Here is a 16,858-nt window from a genome sequence, read left to right as displayed (position 1 = left end):
ATGCAAGTGTATTGACAAATATAAAAATTACCTAAAGGTTTTGTCATTTTTATCAATTGCAGTATTTGCAGTGTGAGTGACAAAGACAGAAAATTTGAAAATGAAAACTGGACAAATGAATATGAAATCATATTGTGATTGCACCTTAATGTATTTAATTTGCTTCCTTTTTTGAAAAAACATGTTCTGTTGACGTAAGTTTTTTATTTTCGTTTATTTAAATATTTTATGTTAATTGTCGTGAAATTGAAACTTGATTTATGCGAATTTGTTACTAGTTTATGATGCATTTATTTCATTTATTTTTAGAGTTCAATTAAGATGTGTTTTGACATGTCACTTTTTTTGGTTATGTTTAATTACATACTATTTTTGCTATATTTATATTTTTAATACTTTTTAATCAGTTTTTTATAGTAATAATTCGATAATTAATTATCGTTTTTGTTATTTATGTTCCTACTGAGAGATTTAAAACTTTCCAACATTTATTGCTTAATTGAAAATATTGAAAACAACTTTTAACAATTTTTAAAATTACAATTTCGTCTTATTACGAAACTGAATTCTATTTCATTCTATTTTATTCAATTCTCCCTTTATTATTTTTTCTTTTTTGTACTTTCTCTTTTCTTCAATTTGTTTACTTTTTTTTTAACAATAAAAATGCTTTCTTTTTTTTCTACTTTATGAATTGTTACATTTTTTTTTTACAGGAAAATCGAACAATCATGTTAAGTTTAGCGACCAGGCAATGCTTTCGAACAATTGAACGAAATAAAACAGCATTTTTAAATGTTGGTCGTTATAATTATCCGACAGTTTCTAATAAATGCACATTTTTGCAAAGTTTCCTTTACAGAAACACTTCTAGTCCCCAAAAGGTATTTCTTATCCGTTTTATTTCAAATTAAATCCAATATTTTTATTACGAAAATTTCAATTAAAAATTTTCTATTATTAAGAAATTTCTGAACGATTCTTTATTGTTAGAATTAATTCTTTATTCTTAGAATTAATTAAAATTTTTTTTGCAGATAACGAATTTATTTCGAAGAAATGGCACGATTGCTTTACAATTCGCCACAAAACCAAATATTAAATCGCAAAAACTCGTTGGCACGTGGTTATTTACATGTAGTGGAATGGTTTTTGTAGCCGTTGTATTAGGTACGCTTTATTATTTCCTGCTTTATGGTTACATTCGAAAAGTCATACAAATGATTGTTGACATAACTTACGGAAAATAGGTATAACATTATAAAGATTTACTAATCTTCAACATTAAAATGCGATTTTAATATTTCTTATATCAAGTAATTATTTATAATTAATAATACGATAAATTTATATTTTATTATCACGATATTTATTTCAAACAGAAAAGTTGTAAATAAAATGGCATGAAATAAATCGATTTTTTAAATTTATTATCGCCTTTTCCATTTCAGGAGGTGTCACAAGACTCACCGAATCGGGATTATCAATGGTCACATGGAAATTGCTTGGAGAAAAAATGCCAACAACAGAAACCGGTTGGGTCGAAGAATTCGAGAAATATAAAACATTTCCCGAGTATAAAATGTAATTAAAATCATATTTTCAACAAAAAAAAAAAAAAATAAATAAGGAGAAAAATGTAATTAATATTCTTTTTAGAAACAACGCCAACATGACTTTAGAGGAATTCAAAAGAATCTGGTGGATGGAATACGCACACAGAATGTGGGGTCGTCTAATTGGTTTTACATTTCTGATTCCTGCGGCTTATTTTTGGAGTAAAGGAATGTTAAAACCAGGAATGAAGAGTCGTGTCCTGGCACTTGGGTCACTTATCGGTGCTCAAGGACTATTGGGATGGTATATGGTGAAATCGGGACTTGAAGATCGTTTTCACGGACCATCGGATGTACCAAGAGTTTCACAATATCGTTTAGCGTCGCATTTAGGCTTGGCATTTATTTTATTTACCGGTTTACTTTACAATGCACTGGATCATATTTTACCGGCGAAGAGAATTGAACTCGATTATTTTGGTTCATCGAATATCAAGCAGAATATCATTAAAACACTAAAACGATTTCGAATCATGGTTCATGGAACGAAGGGCTTGGTTTTCGTCACTGCTCTCTCAGGTGCATTTGTCGCTGGAATGGATGCGGGTCTAATTTACAATACATTTCCAAAAATGGCTGATAAATGGATACCGGACGATATTTTTGCCCTTTATCCACCGCTGAGGAATTTTACCGAAAATCCCACGACTGTTCAGTTTGATCACAGAATACTGGTACGTTTTTAATTCATTTTTTTCAATTAATAATTATAGATTTTAATTAAGATTTTAATTTTCTTGGTATTGAAATTAGTGAAAAATTATTAACTTTTTCCAGTGAGAAAGGATAAAAATTTCTTATGTGAAATCTATTTTTCAGGGAATAACAACTTTAGGTTTAGTCACCGGCATTGCAATAATGTCGAGAAAATACAAATTACCGGGTAGAGCATCTTTGGCAATAAAAGTGGCTCTATGTGCGGGATATATGCAAGTAATTTTAGGTATTTCGACTTTAGTGCATCACGTACCGATAACACTCGCTGCATTACATCAGTCTGGCAGTCTTTTACTTTTAAGTTCCATGATTTGGCTCTGTCACGAACTCAAATATTTGAAAAAACTAATAAAGTAAGAAAGGGAGAATTCAAACTAAAACTTTTTACATACTTGAGAAAATTCCATTTTCACCTTTTTTAAATGCAAAAATTAAAAAGAAACAATGACAATAAAAAATTTAAAAATAAAAATAATTAGAATAAATATAAATAAAATACTAAAACAAAATTTTAAAAAATAGAAAAATAAGCAGAGTTGCCACTGCCACACTTTTGCTCTTTTCAAATTCCCTGACATTTCCAGGTTTCAAGGTTGCGTGTCAACCCTGATAAGTTTAAATTAAAAAAAAACAAAGTTAAATCTCTGATAGTTTGCAAAGGAAAAAGAAAATGGATTAAATTACTATTTATACATATAGTTTTTATTTGACAGTAAGTAGTTTTATAATTGTCACTTATAAAAATTATTCTTTTTTATTCAACTTTATAAATGATTAGTGTATTGTGACACTCTCGTGAATGTTTAATGCTTTTGTAATACAAATTGCAAACCTTTTTTTTTGTAATTATTATCAAAACGTAATTAGTGTGTGTTTTAATGTCTCCAAATTTTCCAAATTCTTTTGCTTGTTTATTTCCCTTGAAATCTTAAATTTTTTGTTTTGTCAAATTCAAAAACATTTTTTTCTTACTATTTACGAATAACGAATATTTGTCTACATTTTTGACACCAAATAAAATATATTATTTACACTAAAATAATATATTTACTATATTTGAAACAATATTTAAAAATTATTTCAATTTTTTATCGCTATCAAATTTTCTTTTGTTCTTCAATTCCATCTACATTTGCAAAATGTTTTCGGTTTCATTTAAGTGGCAGTTATATAAACGCTTTGTCAATCAGTCAAATTTTGATTTTTTTTTTCTTTCATAATAATGTAACGAGTAATAGTTTCTTTTCACTCATTTTTTTAAATTGCACTTTTATTATTTATTTATTTACAAGCATTCCTGGAGACATTGAGAACATGTCGCACTTTACAAAAGTGATAACCAGTATATTAAGAGTATTAAAAAAAAAATAAAATAAATAAATAAAGAAAAATGTAAATCACACGATACAGTCAAACGTGGATAAAAATAATATTTGTAACTTTATGGGTGTCTTATAAAAAATTCCAACACACGATTCAAGTCATATCATTATAATATGAAATAGCTTTTTTAAAATATTATCAAAGGCAAAAATATGTAATATTATGCATTATATTTTTTATTCAATTAAAATCTTGATTACTTGCATTTTTTAAAAATATTTTTTATAAATACTGTACAGAAAAGTTTTTTTTTATAAAATAATTTTTTTTTCTTGTCGCAAAAGCGTAATGTATAGAAATTGTTTAACGTGCAGTGTTGAGAAAAAGTACCTGCAAGTCTCTGCTAAAAATTAAATCCTTTTTCTATCTTTATTTAGAAGAAACATTTAACATGACGAATTTTTCTAATTTTGTTATCTCTAGAAAAAATAAATTTCAAAATGTTTTTCCCATTTTCAGCAAAGAAGTAGGTATTTTTTTATTTTGTCAAAAGAAAATTGCAATTAAATTAATTAGTTTTGTAGTGTTTATTATTATTAGTGACTGTAGGACGATTTAGAGAAATATCTCCAAGTAAACGTCAATAATAAAAATTATAATTACACTTAAGCACTTTTCTAATAAGACTTTTGTCAGTCAAGAAAAAAACAACTAATGGCTGCTTTTTAAAACACAACCATTTCATTATTATTATTAATATTTTGTGTTTCTTTTTCTCTCTGCTTTGAAATATATTTGAAATAATTAAGTAGATATGGTAAAAATTAATTAATATTTCTTGTAATTTCAATTGATAGATCAGTCTAAAAAAAATAACAGCTACAATTTGAGTTATCAATATTTTTCGAGCACAGCATCGAAAAAAAAATGAGAATAACACAAAATTGAATAGATTATAAATTACATAAATGCAACTCTATAATATGTCTAATGTCTCCGTTATTTCGTGAATTTTCTTTTTATTTTAATTTATTATAGAAAGTAAGAATTGATTGAGCTTTTATTTTATTTGTTTTTTTTTGCGAAGTTGATCCCAAATTCATCAAAATTCTTTGCGTGGCCGTGTTTTCTTTATCAAATTGCCACCAACTACTTATTGAATTCATATTTTATAAGTCGAAATATATTGCTATAACACACATCACGACTTTTCATGTTTTCGCGACGCTTCTCTCAAAACTTTTTCGTTTTTTTTGCATTTAAAAAAATTTCGATGAGACAATACAAAAATTATTTTTAAGAATAATGTTTATATACATACACGTAGAAGTGTTTTCCTCGTATTTTTTTCAAGATGGTCCAAAGAAATCGTTTCGAATTTTTTTCCAATAGTAATTTAATAATTAATTTTTTTTCTGTCAATTATTTAATTTTTTAATAGAATGATAAATTTTCCATTCGAATCGAAAATTACTGTAACGAATACAACAAAAATGCTTCTCTTGATTATTTGAAAATAAATAATTGGTAAATTATTTAGAATTTATATCATAGAAATAATTAATTTAATTTTCGAATATTTTAGAAATTCTAATTAAATTCTACATATAAATTTTAATTCGTAATTTAATTAACACAATTCTATTTTAATTTACTTACTACAGTAATTAATATTAATTGAATATTAAAATTGTTATTAATATACTATTAATATATTAATAATATTTTACTAATATTAAAAAAGTCTTTAATACTAATTCAATTTTAACAAAAATTGAAAAATAATTTTCGTTTACAGTAATTTTCTCCGACTGATTACAGACACTTTTTTCATTAATCCTAGAAATAATTTGAATAACTGAAAATATTAATTTAAACAATTTATTGTCATTAATGTTAAAGACGTTAATTTATAAAAGTTTATTTTACTACCCTTAATAACTAAAGGGTACAAAACAAAATATTTTCTTTTCAAATTTTAATAATAACAAAAATGAATAATAAACATTTTTGTTTTTAATTTACAATTGAATTTTCTGTAAATGAATAATCATTGAGAATAAGAATTTCATTGAGACAAAAAAATTACAGTTTTTGGACCACCCCTTAAATTCTGTGACATTTAAAGTCACTTATTTTAAATAACATCACATGTAGAATATAATACATTTGTAGTTCATGATATAGTGTTTCATAAATAAACTTAAGCTTTTAATTTTCAGTTGATAATAATAATAATAATAATAATAATAAAAATAATAAAAATAATTTTAATAATAATAATAATAAAAATAATAATTTTAATAATAATAATAATAATAATAATAAAAATAATAATAATAATTTTAATAATAATATTGACGCGCGTATTTGAATAAACGAGCCACTGCACTTTTGCTTTTTATGATTTTGGTGTAATTTTCATTTCGGAATTACAGAGAAAAATTCTTTTTTTGATCTTGCAATTCCGTGGACGACTTAGGAGACTGTTATTTTCTCTAGTCTATTTGACTCGTTAGAAGCAATTATAGCGTTTTAGGCTGTTTTATTTAGGCTCAGTCGTTTAATGCAATTACGATGTAAATGTTAGCACTAAATTTCCTTTTTACAGGACGAGTTTCATTAAAATCAAAACGAGTTAACAAAATAAAATGGTAGCAAGTATTATATATATATACATACAGTGTATATACCCCTGAACGCGTTGAGTGTTATAGCGTTTCTTGTGGTTTTCTTCTCCTTTTTATTTACTTTAGTTCAATAACCAGCACATTCCTCTTTTACTCACAACCCAATGAATTTCAATTTAATATTGTTTTTTTACATCCTATTTTTTTACCTTAATACAAAATTTCTATTTTCGTACAATATAACAAATTTTTATATTATATTTTGTTTATAATATAAAATTCTTCATATTATACTTTTAAGGATAATTAAAAAATATTTTTTTTTATAAATAGGTATCCTGAATAATAAAAGAAATTATTGATAGAAAAATATAAATTAGAAATAAAAAGGATTATTAGTACACTTTGTGACGATATGTTGAAATATTATGTGCATGACAAAATATTTTCTTTTCAAAATGTAGAAATAATAAATCAAATAGAGAAATGCTGTTTATTGTTTTTTTATCAGCAAAATGATAAATAAATAATAGACAAGAGTTTCTTTTTATTGATACTAAAATTTAAGGGAATGTGCTTGTCATAATGGATAAAAGTATAAAAAATCAGTTGAAATTGTATTCAACTGGTCTTTGTTGGACTGTCATCGATTTTTTCTGGATTTACGATCACCTGTATTACGTAACCAGGTTGAATTTTCGCCTCCTCGATGTGCATTTTATCGCCCATCAATTTACCACCAAAGAACCACCTTTGTCGTGATGGTTCTAAACCTTCTTGACTCTATTAAAAAAAAGATAATTTTGTTTTGATTTATTTTCTTTTAAGTAAAAATAAAAAAAAAGGAAAGACCCGATCTGGCGACATTTGGAAATATAAATAATATTAAGGGGTTACACCACCCTGAACGCCTGAAAACTTCAAAAATAAATTTTGACAAAACTACTAAAAATACAACTTTTCACTAATTACAGTATAAAAATACATATATTTAACTGTAAAAAAAATTTTGAAAAAATGAAAAAATATTCAAAAATGGCGAAGATATGGCGTTTTTTCGAAACAACATTTTTCGGAATGGTGTACATGATTTCTCAAAAACTACTCAACCGATTTTTTTTAAATTTTGTACACAACTGCTCAATAACATTCTGTATGGCATGACGTAGCCGTTTTTAAAGAAAAAATTTTTTGAGCAAATAGGAGTACTTAAAAAAAAAGTATAAAATTTTGGGTACAAAAATTTTTTTTTAAAAATGTATAACTTTTTTTTAAAAAATCATATCAAAAAAATCCTACGTCATGCCATAGAGAATGTTATTGAGCAGTTGTGTACAAAATTTAAAGAGAATCGGTTGAGTAGTTTTTGAGAAATCATGTACACCGTTCCGAAAAATGTAGTTTCGAAAAAACGCCATATCTTCGCCATTTTTGAATATTTTTTCATTTTTCAAAATTTTTTTTACAGTTAAATATATGTATTTTTATACTGTAATTAGTAAAAAGTTGTATTGTTTGTAGTTTTGTCATAATTTATTTTTGAAATTTTCAGGCGTTCAGGGTGGTGTAACCCCTTAATTAACTACTGATAAAACTGGGTATTTTGCTTCTAAAATCTTCTTTCAATATTCATATTCTGAATATTCTTTCAAAAATAAAAAATAAAAAAGATAAATTAATAATAAATTCAGAAAGTTGATGAATGATATCCGAAATTTGTAACTCACCTGTAATTTTTTCTTCGCGACACCAATCGTGTCTTTACTGTAAACAGGTAGTTTAACATCACCCATTGTAGTAGATAACCTAAGTTTCAGAGTCATTTCAGTTCCTCCATCGACAGGTTCTACAAATTAGAATAAAAATATTACATAAATCGATTTGTACGTAAAAATAATATAAGTAACAGTTATAGCAAAAATATAAGAAATCATATTCTTATAGGTATGAAATATAAATACAGGCCTGGGATCGACTTTAATGGGCAAAGAAAGTTGATTTAGTCGATTAAAAATAGAAAAAAAGTAGTTTATTTAATTTAGTGTTGTCACAAAAATTTTATTTTGTATTTCCCTGATTCTTCACTGATTTTTAAATTCAATTCATCAAAACTTGTATAATTTTGCTAAATAAATATTTAAATACTTCTTATTTCTTTTTTCACAGGAAATAAAATTTAAAAAATGTCAACTTCTGAAACTTAATAATTTCTAAAAACTAAAACTATAACCCTTCCAAAAATTAAATTATTTTCTACAATTTTTAACTAAACTTCATCTCTAAATCAATTATCTATATTAATTTTAAATAATTTTTCGAAAGTTCTTCGAGAATTCAATTATTTAAATACAAAAATTCAATTTTTTATAATAATTGAAACCGTTCATTTTTCTATTTAAAGATATTAAGGTAGAATATTTTCAAAAATTTTAATAAAGAAATTCGTAAAATTAACTTTCCAAAAAATTGGAATTTAGTAAAATCTTTTAAAAAATAATTCAAATTTAGTAAAATCTTTGGAAAATAATTGAAATATGTTAAATCTTTTTAAAATAATTGAGTTTTTAGAAAATATCAAATTTTTCGAAGAATTTTAATTATAAATAATTTCTCAAAAATTCTAAAATAGTCAATTTTTAAAAATTTTAATTTACTTTGTTCGAAGCTATTTGAATCTTTAAAAAAATATGAAGAAAATAAATTATTTTCAATTAAATTTTACAAAATTTCAATTATTCAAAATCTTTTTAATTGTAAATTTCCAAAATTTAATTAGAAAAATTATTCAAAAATAATTTTTGGAAGATTTATCTACAGCTATTTTTTATACTGTGTAAAAATTGAAAAAAGTTGCAGCATTTTATACTAAAAATATGGTAATTTGTCGCAAAATTTTGAATATAAGTCAATAAAAGTCGCATTATTTGAAAATAGTTGGAAAAAAGTCGAAAAAGTCATAATATCCAAGGCCTGTAAATAAATAAAAATAAAATATAAACACAAAGAAAGAAAAAAAGATAAAAAGCGAGTCCATCACTCTAAAAACTTGTGTAAACTTTTTTTCTAAAAATTAAAATTTCACCTGAGCAATCAGCAGGAGAATCTCTGCCGCAATCTTCTTTGACAATATTGATTGGATAAGATAAACAATAGATTGGAACCTGATACCGTGTTCCTAACTCATCGTAACATTCAGTCAAAAATCCATTAGGAACAGAAATATTAGCTCCATCGAGAATAGCTTGTGCTAATTGATAATCCTGTGCTTCGGCCGCTGTTGCCCCAGCTCTAAGTGCATCCCATATTTCTTTTCGTCCATCGAAAGCTGGTGCAGTGTCCCAAAATTCATCTCGTTTACTTCTCAATTGTCCCTCTGTTAAAGGAACATCCGATTTCCATCTTATAACTTCGTGACACAGGGGATGATTTTTTCGAGAGTTTCCTACAATTTTTTTTAATTACTTTTTACATTACATACATTTAATTATCATTAGTTTCTCCACTTAATAAAACATTAAACAGCAATTTTATTTATTCTTCGTTAAAATGTAAAAATAACCTTTTTTTAACATTATTGTATCATAAACAAAAACAATAAAAGAAAATTTAGAAATTAGCCATTGTGTGAAAAAAGCAATACGTTTTCAAACTTTTTCTACATATATTATTGTTTTTATAATTATATACGTGAACATTGCAGAAAACAGCTGTTTGTGAAACTTTATTCTCATTGTCATTCGATAATCAAAAACTTTGAAATGCAAGTTTTGCGTTCAAAGATCGAGTACAATAAAGATTTTGAAGGAAAATCCTACAAGTTTGTCGCATTAACTAAAAATAAATCATTGAAAAGTTGTATTCAAGGAGTTAAATAATACAACCAGGTTGTAAAATATAAGTGTAAAATTAAATTTTTAAAACTTGTTTCATAAAAGATTTTTAAAAGCAAATGTTTACTATTCAATTCTACTAAATATTAAAGTCAATGACTAAATTAACATAATACTGTGTTAATTTTAAATTTTAAACAGTGTAAATAAAACAAGAGTGAACTGGGAATGAGAGAGAGGGGGGATAGGATGGATATTTAAATAAATCTGAAATAAATAGGTGAGTTAAATATCCAAGGTTAACAACGCTGATTAAGTATCTTATGAATTTTTTACCTGAATTCGTCCTTGTGGAATTGGCAGAGTCAACAGAGGCATTTCTGCCTCTCGTTATACCTATGCAACCACCCATTCTAGTGATCTTAATGAAACAAACATTTCTTTAATGAAATGACTGAAATACACTATCTCACATGCCATTTTCTTCCATTTTAAGACACAATTTCAACGCGATTTTTGACGATAAACAGCGCCACAAAAACGTCAGTTGGCAAAAGCATTGCCTTATTTATCATTAATCAAGGCTGGGAAGTACGAAGTACGAAAGTAATTACCAGGGTTGGGTTGTTGTTACACTTCACTCGATGTAAATACTGGTATTTTACGTATTCCGCCCTCTTTTAATAAATAATAATTTACTAACCTTTCTCTGCTCATTAATTGATAACAACCTGAAATGTGACTTATTTCGTTGAGCTTACATAATTATTTGTTTTGTCTTATCTTAATTTTTATTTTACAAAATAGATTGGTTTGATGCATATGAAATAAAAATAAAATAAATATCTACATGCAATAAAATAATAATGTCAAAAAGTCACTAGCAAATTACGAGGCATGTGAGACTATAAATTATATTAATACTAACATCTTACCTGGAGGTTCCATTCTGGAAGAAATAGATATTCCAAAATACCAGAATAATAAAAACAATATAGTAATAAACTAATAGATTAATAAAAAGTAACTAAATAAGTGAAAAAGTTGGAACTGTTTATGCAGTTTTAACTCCTTTAGCACTATTGTACATAATATCGGGCTCAATTTCAATTATAAACTGAAATAATATTTTCGAAAGTCTGATAAATTAATAAATTAGATTTGTTAATTTTATTAAACAAAACTTTATGTGAGTTATAAATATGACTGACTCACAACCTGGACAAAAAAACAAAGAAGGGAACAATAAGGGTAAAGCGGGAAATAGAAAATTCAAACCCTGGGGTAGGGGAAGAAGCCGTCCAACCCCCTGGGAACAGGAAAGAAATCACCTAGACATGGGACCAAATTCACCCCGACCTGGTAGCCCCAATGATAATCAAATGGGGAAGAACCCTAATGATAGTCCTAATGAGGAAACAAATGCAGAAAGCTCGTTAGAAAGGGTAACCAGAATAACGAAGCAACTGTCCAATAGACTAGAAAAATCGACCCCATTTATTTTATTTAATAATAATTCGTCACCCTCAACATCTCGCGGCAAAAGAACGTTTAGGGAGAGAGCAGACCAGATATCAGAAAAAATCTCTGACAGACCCGATTCTGCCTCTCCACCATCAAGGCAAATACAAAAGAAATTTAGGGCAATTGTTACGGGTATAACAGAAACAGACCCTACCCAATTCCAACTCGAAACAGGTATAATAAGAACTAGTTCCCCGATGGTACCTGAACAAGGTACAAGTTCTGACTTAGATCAAAATCGCAAATCACAGGAGAGGGATACTGATGTTACAAGTAGAACAAATGCCCCTATTCCTTACACTCACATTCAGAATAGCCCAGAATTTCGATGGTTCTCAACGCCAGCAACTGCTGATGACTATAAACATTATTACGACGACTCATTTGATCCCCCATATCTGGTCATGATGGAGTCAACCAACCCCCAACGAAATTTGGGTAGGTATGACCCCATAGCGATAGGGAAAATGATAGCTAGACTAATACAGGGGGAAAGAAGGGTTTTTGTTAGCGGCAGAAACCAAATTAAAATATTTTGCGAAACGCTGGAAGATGCCAATTCTTTATTGTACTCTCCCAAACTACAAGAATTGGAACTTAAATCATATATCCCTGAATCTATGCTATTTAGAAAGGGCAATATTAATGTGCAATCCGAGCACTCGGTGACCGATATAGTGAACAATTTTGATGAAATAGCTTTATCAACCCTGTCCTCAGCAGTTAGGAGAACCCAGAGAGGTAGTAACCTCCCTCTGGATTCTATAGAATTAAGATTCAAAACTAAAAACATCCCTAAGACTGTATTCATCCACAGCGTGGCCCACCACGTTTACCCAGTGATACCGCAACCAAAGAGGTGCCATAGATGCCAGCTCTTTGGACATATCTCTACGCAATGTAGAGCATCTGGACCTGCATGCGAACACTGTGGGGGGAATCACGAATCGGATGGATGTGAGGACCAATCGCCTAACGATTTCTGCATTAACTGCTCAGGGGAACACAAATCGTCATCCAACACTTGTCCGGTTTACAAGTATGAGTACCTTGTCATGAAAGAGCGATACTTATACAGTCTCACAAAAGACGACGCTATCCTCAGACTGCAACAAAGAGGCATCTATAAACTCGGACCTGATGATGTCATAATGGAATCACCTACCTCCTCACCAAGAGTGAGCAGTCCTAACCACCTAATGTCTCCAAGAGGCAACCCACAGGCTACCTTCAAAAAGGACAGCAAATATGATGACGAAAATCAGCAAGCCCTTAATATAGACATGATAGGAAACACTATGAGAAATTCCTCAACAAATTCAGACCATCACATCTCACAGGAATCTGCACCTAGCAATTTACAAACCACAACGGAATCAGCCACAAACAATCAAAAAACTAATCAGGAACAAAAGGGACCCGATAGATCAGAACCTCCCAAAACAAATGTCACCCAGGAAATAATCAACCGTACGGTTAATCAATAATAAAAACTTTAACCTCAATAGTCACACATGCCTTGTTAATACTTACCTAACCCCAAATTTAGTGAAGAATTTAGTTAGTTGGTGGGTTAATCAGTTAGATATTTAGTTAAATAGTTAGTTAATTAGATGCATGATTAGACAATAGTTTAGATAATAAGTATGAATCCCCCATCGGAGGAAGCAAAGTTTAAATGTGCTACATGGAACGCACGAAGTTTGTTAAAGAAGAAAATTAATTGTGAAACGTTATTATTGCAACACAACCTTGATCTGCTCTCAGTGACTGAGACTTGGTTTTCAGGTAAAACAAATTATTTTAACATTAAGGGATACACGTGTTTTAGATGCGATCGAAACCTCCCTACACCGGGGGGAGGCACTGCAATCTTTATTAAAAACATTTATACGTTTGAAGGAATTGACTTGATAGGCCCATGGACGGAGATACTCCAGATTGTTGGTGTTAGGATTAATACAATACTGGGACGTGTATATATTTTTTCCGTTTACATCCCTCCCAATGCCAAGGTCACGGCTAATCTCCTTTCTGAGATGGCTGAGGCAATCCCAAAGGATGGGAAAATTGTCCTGATGGGTGACTTTAACGCTCATCTACCTGAATATCTACCCTTCCGCAGTAATAAAACAGGCAAACTGATACCCCTATTACAGGAGATGTTAAACATTAACATTATAAATGATGGTAAACCAACATTTGGATACTCGCGAGAATCTCAGGGTAGTGTGCTGGATCTGCAGATGGTTTCATCTGACCTATCGTTCCTGTGCTCATCGATAACAGCTATAGAGAGATTTGGCAGTGATCATTGCCCAGTCATCATGACTATCCCTATTAGACTGGAGATGAGCTGTCAGAGCTCCGCCAGACTAGTCCTCAGAAAGGTTGACTGGATGGAATTTAACAGCCAAATTACATCCAACCTGCCTGAACTTGAAAGAATGAATGAAGGACCAATGGAGAAATATGACCGACTTGTAGAGGTTATAGTGGAATCACTTGTAGCGTCGGGTGCCTATGTTCCGAGGAGCCTTGGCCCCTCCTCACCAATCAAGCCCTCTTGGTGGACGGAGGAGTGCGAGACGGCCCTTCGAGAAAAAAAGAGGGCAAGAAAAGCGTATCTCAGACACCCAAACAACGAGAATCTCGAATTGTACCTTCGGATTGAGGGAGAAACGGAGCGAATACTGTTTGAACAGAAGAAAAAATCTTTCAGATCACTATGCAGCTCCATCTCCCCCAGTATGGGATCAAAAAGAATCTGGGGCTTGATAAGAGCATTTTCCGGAAAATTCTCTAGAGCAAACACCAAAACTAACGACTTGGACTCGGAAACCATGAAGAACCTACAGAATGAAATGGTTAGAGAGGACATCCCCCCAATTCCAAATATCAAAATTACTCAGATTGACGAAAATAATGAATATAATAAACCTTTCTCAAAAGCGGAATTCTACTCGGCCTTAGCCAAATGTAAGAAAGACTCCGCACCAGGTCTAGACAAGGTCTCGTATTCAACCATCAAAAGGCTCCCATCTCCTTGCCTGGAGATGATCAGAAGTTTTTTTAATGAATGTTTTATTCAGTCCACTTTCCCGACGTCATGGAGGTCGACTTTGGTTCGATTTATTCCAAAACCAGAAGGTAAAGGATTTCGACCCATATCACTGACCTCGGCATTGGGAAAGTTGATGGAACGAATGGTTAACACGCGATTAGAGCATTATGTGGAACGTCAGGCCCTTATCCCTGACCATCAATATGGCTTCCGCAAAGAGAGATCTGCTCTTGATTGCGTGACCTTCCTAACTGCAGACATACTCCACAATTTCACACAAAAAAAGAACACGGTGACGGTGGCTCTAGACATCAAGGGGGCATTTAATGCCCTCCTGCCGTCAGCGGTCATGAGTCAGCTGAGAGATTCGGGGGTACCTGCCAGAATACGTAACTTTGTATCATTCATGATTACTGAGAGGGTACTCTATTTCGGGAGAGAATCCTCTGCCCCTCGAGTCTGTGGGGTTGGAGTGCCACAGGGAGGAGTTTTATCCCCTTTATTATTCAACCTGGCTTTGAGAGAGATAAAACAAATTATTGGAGAGGATGTGCAAATTCTGCAATTTGCAGATGACATCTTATTGTACGCCGCAAACGAAAATCACAATGAAGCACAATCTCAAATCGAGGATGCTATTGATAGGCTAATCCCTTGGCTATCAGATCTTGGCTTCAGCGTCGCCACAGGGAAAAGCCAAATGTGTATATTTTCGAGAGGTGCGAATGACCTCTCTTCAGAGAAAATAAGGGTTGGAAATAACCAAATAACGAACTCCAATAGTATAAAATATTTGGGAGTCATCATGGACCATAAACTGGACTGGCATGAGCACATCGATAATTTGGTGCTGAGAGCCAACAAGTCACTAAGTATTATGCGAACACTGGCAAAGGTGACCTACGGAGCCCACCCAGAGTCAATGCTGGTGGTATACAGGGGCCTTACAAGATCTCTGCTTGAATGGGCCTCCATACTCTTTGCTAGCGCCGGTCGATGCAGACTAATTAGATTAGATCGTATCCAGTTTAGTGCCCTCAGGATTGCTCTAGGATGTATGAGGACAACCCCAATCCCGATACTTTTGTCGGAAGCGGGGGAACCTACACTTGAGTGTAGAAGGTCTCTGCTCCTGAATAGAAACTCTATTAGAATCTCTAGTTGGATGAGCAACCCTCTGCTACGCAGACTAGAGGACTTGTCACTCGAAATCGCAGAAACAAAACAGACGCCCAAATATTTATATAATTTTCCTCCATTAAAATACCTGAAACCGGTGGAAGATCTGTCATCCACTACCATCAGACCTCTAAAACCGGCATACTATGATAGAGACTGGGCGGAGCTAATAATGGATGTCGACAACATCATGGATAAAGAAACGGGCTATGATGTAAGATCAGCTGAAAACCCCCGAGAAGCTTTCCATAATGTTGTTAAAAACAAATACGGACACAATACTCTAATCTACACAGATGGATCATATGCGGAAATTGGCGGAAGGGCGTCTTCGAGTCTCTATATTCCTCAGACACAATTCAGACAGGGTAACAGACTGAATGGGTGTTTGTCGCCTATAATGGCGGAGCTGAGTGGTATACACTCGGCTCTAAAACACTCCATTGAGGAGGACATTATACACCCTTTAATCATCACAGACTCTATGAAGTCGATGCATGTAATCAGAGATAGATTGAGAGACTCTGAGTCCAGAGTACTAGTCCACGAGATCGCTTCAATGATCTTACAGTTGATACATCTCCAAAAAGATATTAAAATGCTCTGGATCCCATCACACTCAAACATACCGGGAAATGAGGAAGCCGACAGGTTAGCAAAACTGGCCCTAAGCTTTCCGGCAGGAAGAAAAGCCTTCTTCTCAAAAGAAGACCTAAAAAACCTTATAAACAACGATCATATATCGACAATCAAACACGCGTGGCCATTTTATCCGGAAGCAAAAACCAGACAAAAATATTTTAACTATATCACTGCTAAATCTGAAAGACCCTGGTTCTCAAGCTATGATATACCAAGACGAAACATTAATCTGATCACGAGACTCAGAACGGGACATGTCTGTGTGGGGGAGTTTTTTTCCAGACTAGGCTGGAACATTGCACCTACATGCAGATGTGGATATGAGACGAGCTC

General features: G+C 31.0%; 2 protein-coding genes across 3 annotated transcripts; one reads left to right on the top strand and one right to left on the bottom strand.

Annotated features, from left to right (window-relative positions):
• Positions 1–74: 74 nt before the first annotated feature.
• Positions 75–4,605, top strand: LOC122508181 (cytochrome c oxidase assembly protein COX15 homolog). 2 transcript variants are annotated; one of them, XM_043621341.1, is made up of 6 exons: positions 75–194; positions 717–884; positions 1,038–1,170; positions 1,452–1,584; positions 1,660–2,290; positions 2,436–4,605. In XM_043621341.1, exons 2-6 carry the CDS (start codon positions 732–734, stop codon positions 2,688–2,690), a joined length of 1,305 nt encoding a protein of 434 aa, XP_043477276.1. In that variant the 5' UTR covers positions 75–194; positions 717–731; the 3' UTR covers positions 2,691–4,605. The 2 variants fall into 2 exon arrangements, with proteins under 2 accessions (XP_043477276.1, XP_043477275.1); XM_043621340.1 differs by lacking the exon at positions 75–194 and adding an exon at positions 319–348.
• A 2,160-nt stretch (positions 4,606–6,765) lies between these two features.
• Positions 6,766–10,670, bottom strand: LOC122508180 (ubiquitin domain-containing protein 1). Its single transcript, XM_043621339.1, has 4 exons — positions 10,453–10,670; positions 9,369–9,728; positions 8,014–8,132; positions 6,766–7,069 (listed from the first exon to the last, which is right to left on the bottom strand). Exons 1-4 carry the CDS (start codon positions 10,526–10,528, stop codon positions 6,908–6,910), a joined length of 717 nt encoding a protein of 238 aa, XP_043477274.1. The 5' UTR covers positions 10,529–10,670; the 3' UTR covers positions 6,766–6,907.
• Between the last annotated feature and the right edge of the window lie 6,188 nt (positions 10,671–16,858).

The sequence above is a fragment of the Leptopilina heterotoma genome, unplaced genomic scaffold, assembly GCF_015476425.1.
Source record: "Leptopilina heterotoma isolate Lh14 unplaced genomic scaffold, ASM1547642v1 Lhet_53, whole genome shotgun sequence".
In the NCBI taxonomy this organism is placed as follows: Eukaryota; Metazoa; Arthropoda; class Insecta; order Hymenoptera; family Figitidae; genus Leptopilina; species Leptopilina heterotoma.
This window is presented reverse-complemented; position numbering and strand designations above follow the sequence as displayed.

What these genes read in the sequence shown, in the direction of transcription:
- LOC122508181 (XM_043621340.1), top strand. Translation starts at nt 322, where the DNA reads ATGTGTTTTGACATGTCACTTTTTTTG. An exon ending in ACACTTCTAGTCCCCAAAAG is followed by an intron (nt 885 to 1,037) that starts GTATTTCTTATC and finishes TTTTTTTTGCAG; the next exon opens with ATAACGAATTTATTTCGAAG. An exon ending in AGTTTGATCACAGAATACTG is followed by an intron (nt 2,291 to 2,435) that starts GTACGTTTTTAA and finishes TCTATTTTTCAG; the next exon opens with GGAATAACAACTTTAGGTTT.
- LOC122508180 (XM_043621339.1), bottom strand. Translation starts at nt 10,528, where the DNA reads ATGGGTGGTTGCATAGGTATAACGAGAGGCAGAAATGCCTCTGTTGAC. An exon ending in TTCCACAAGGACGAATTCAG is followed by an intron (nt 9,729 to 10,452) that starts GTAAAAAATTCA and finishes AAAAAATTGTAG; the next exon opens with GAAACTCTCGAAAAAATCAT. An exon ending in TTCTCCTGCTGATTGCTCAG is followed by an intron (nt 8,133 to 9,368) that starts GTGAAATTTTAA and finishes TCTAATTTGTAG; the next exon opens with AACCTGTCGATGGAGGAACT.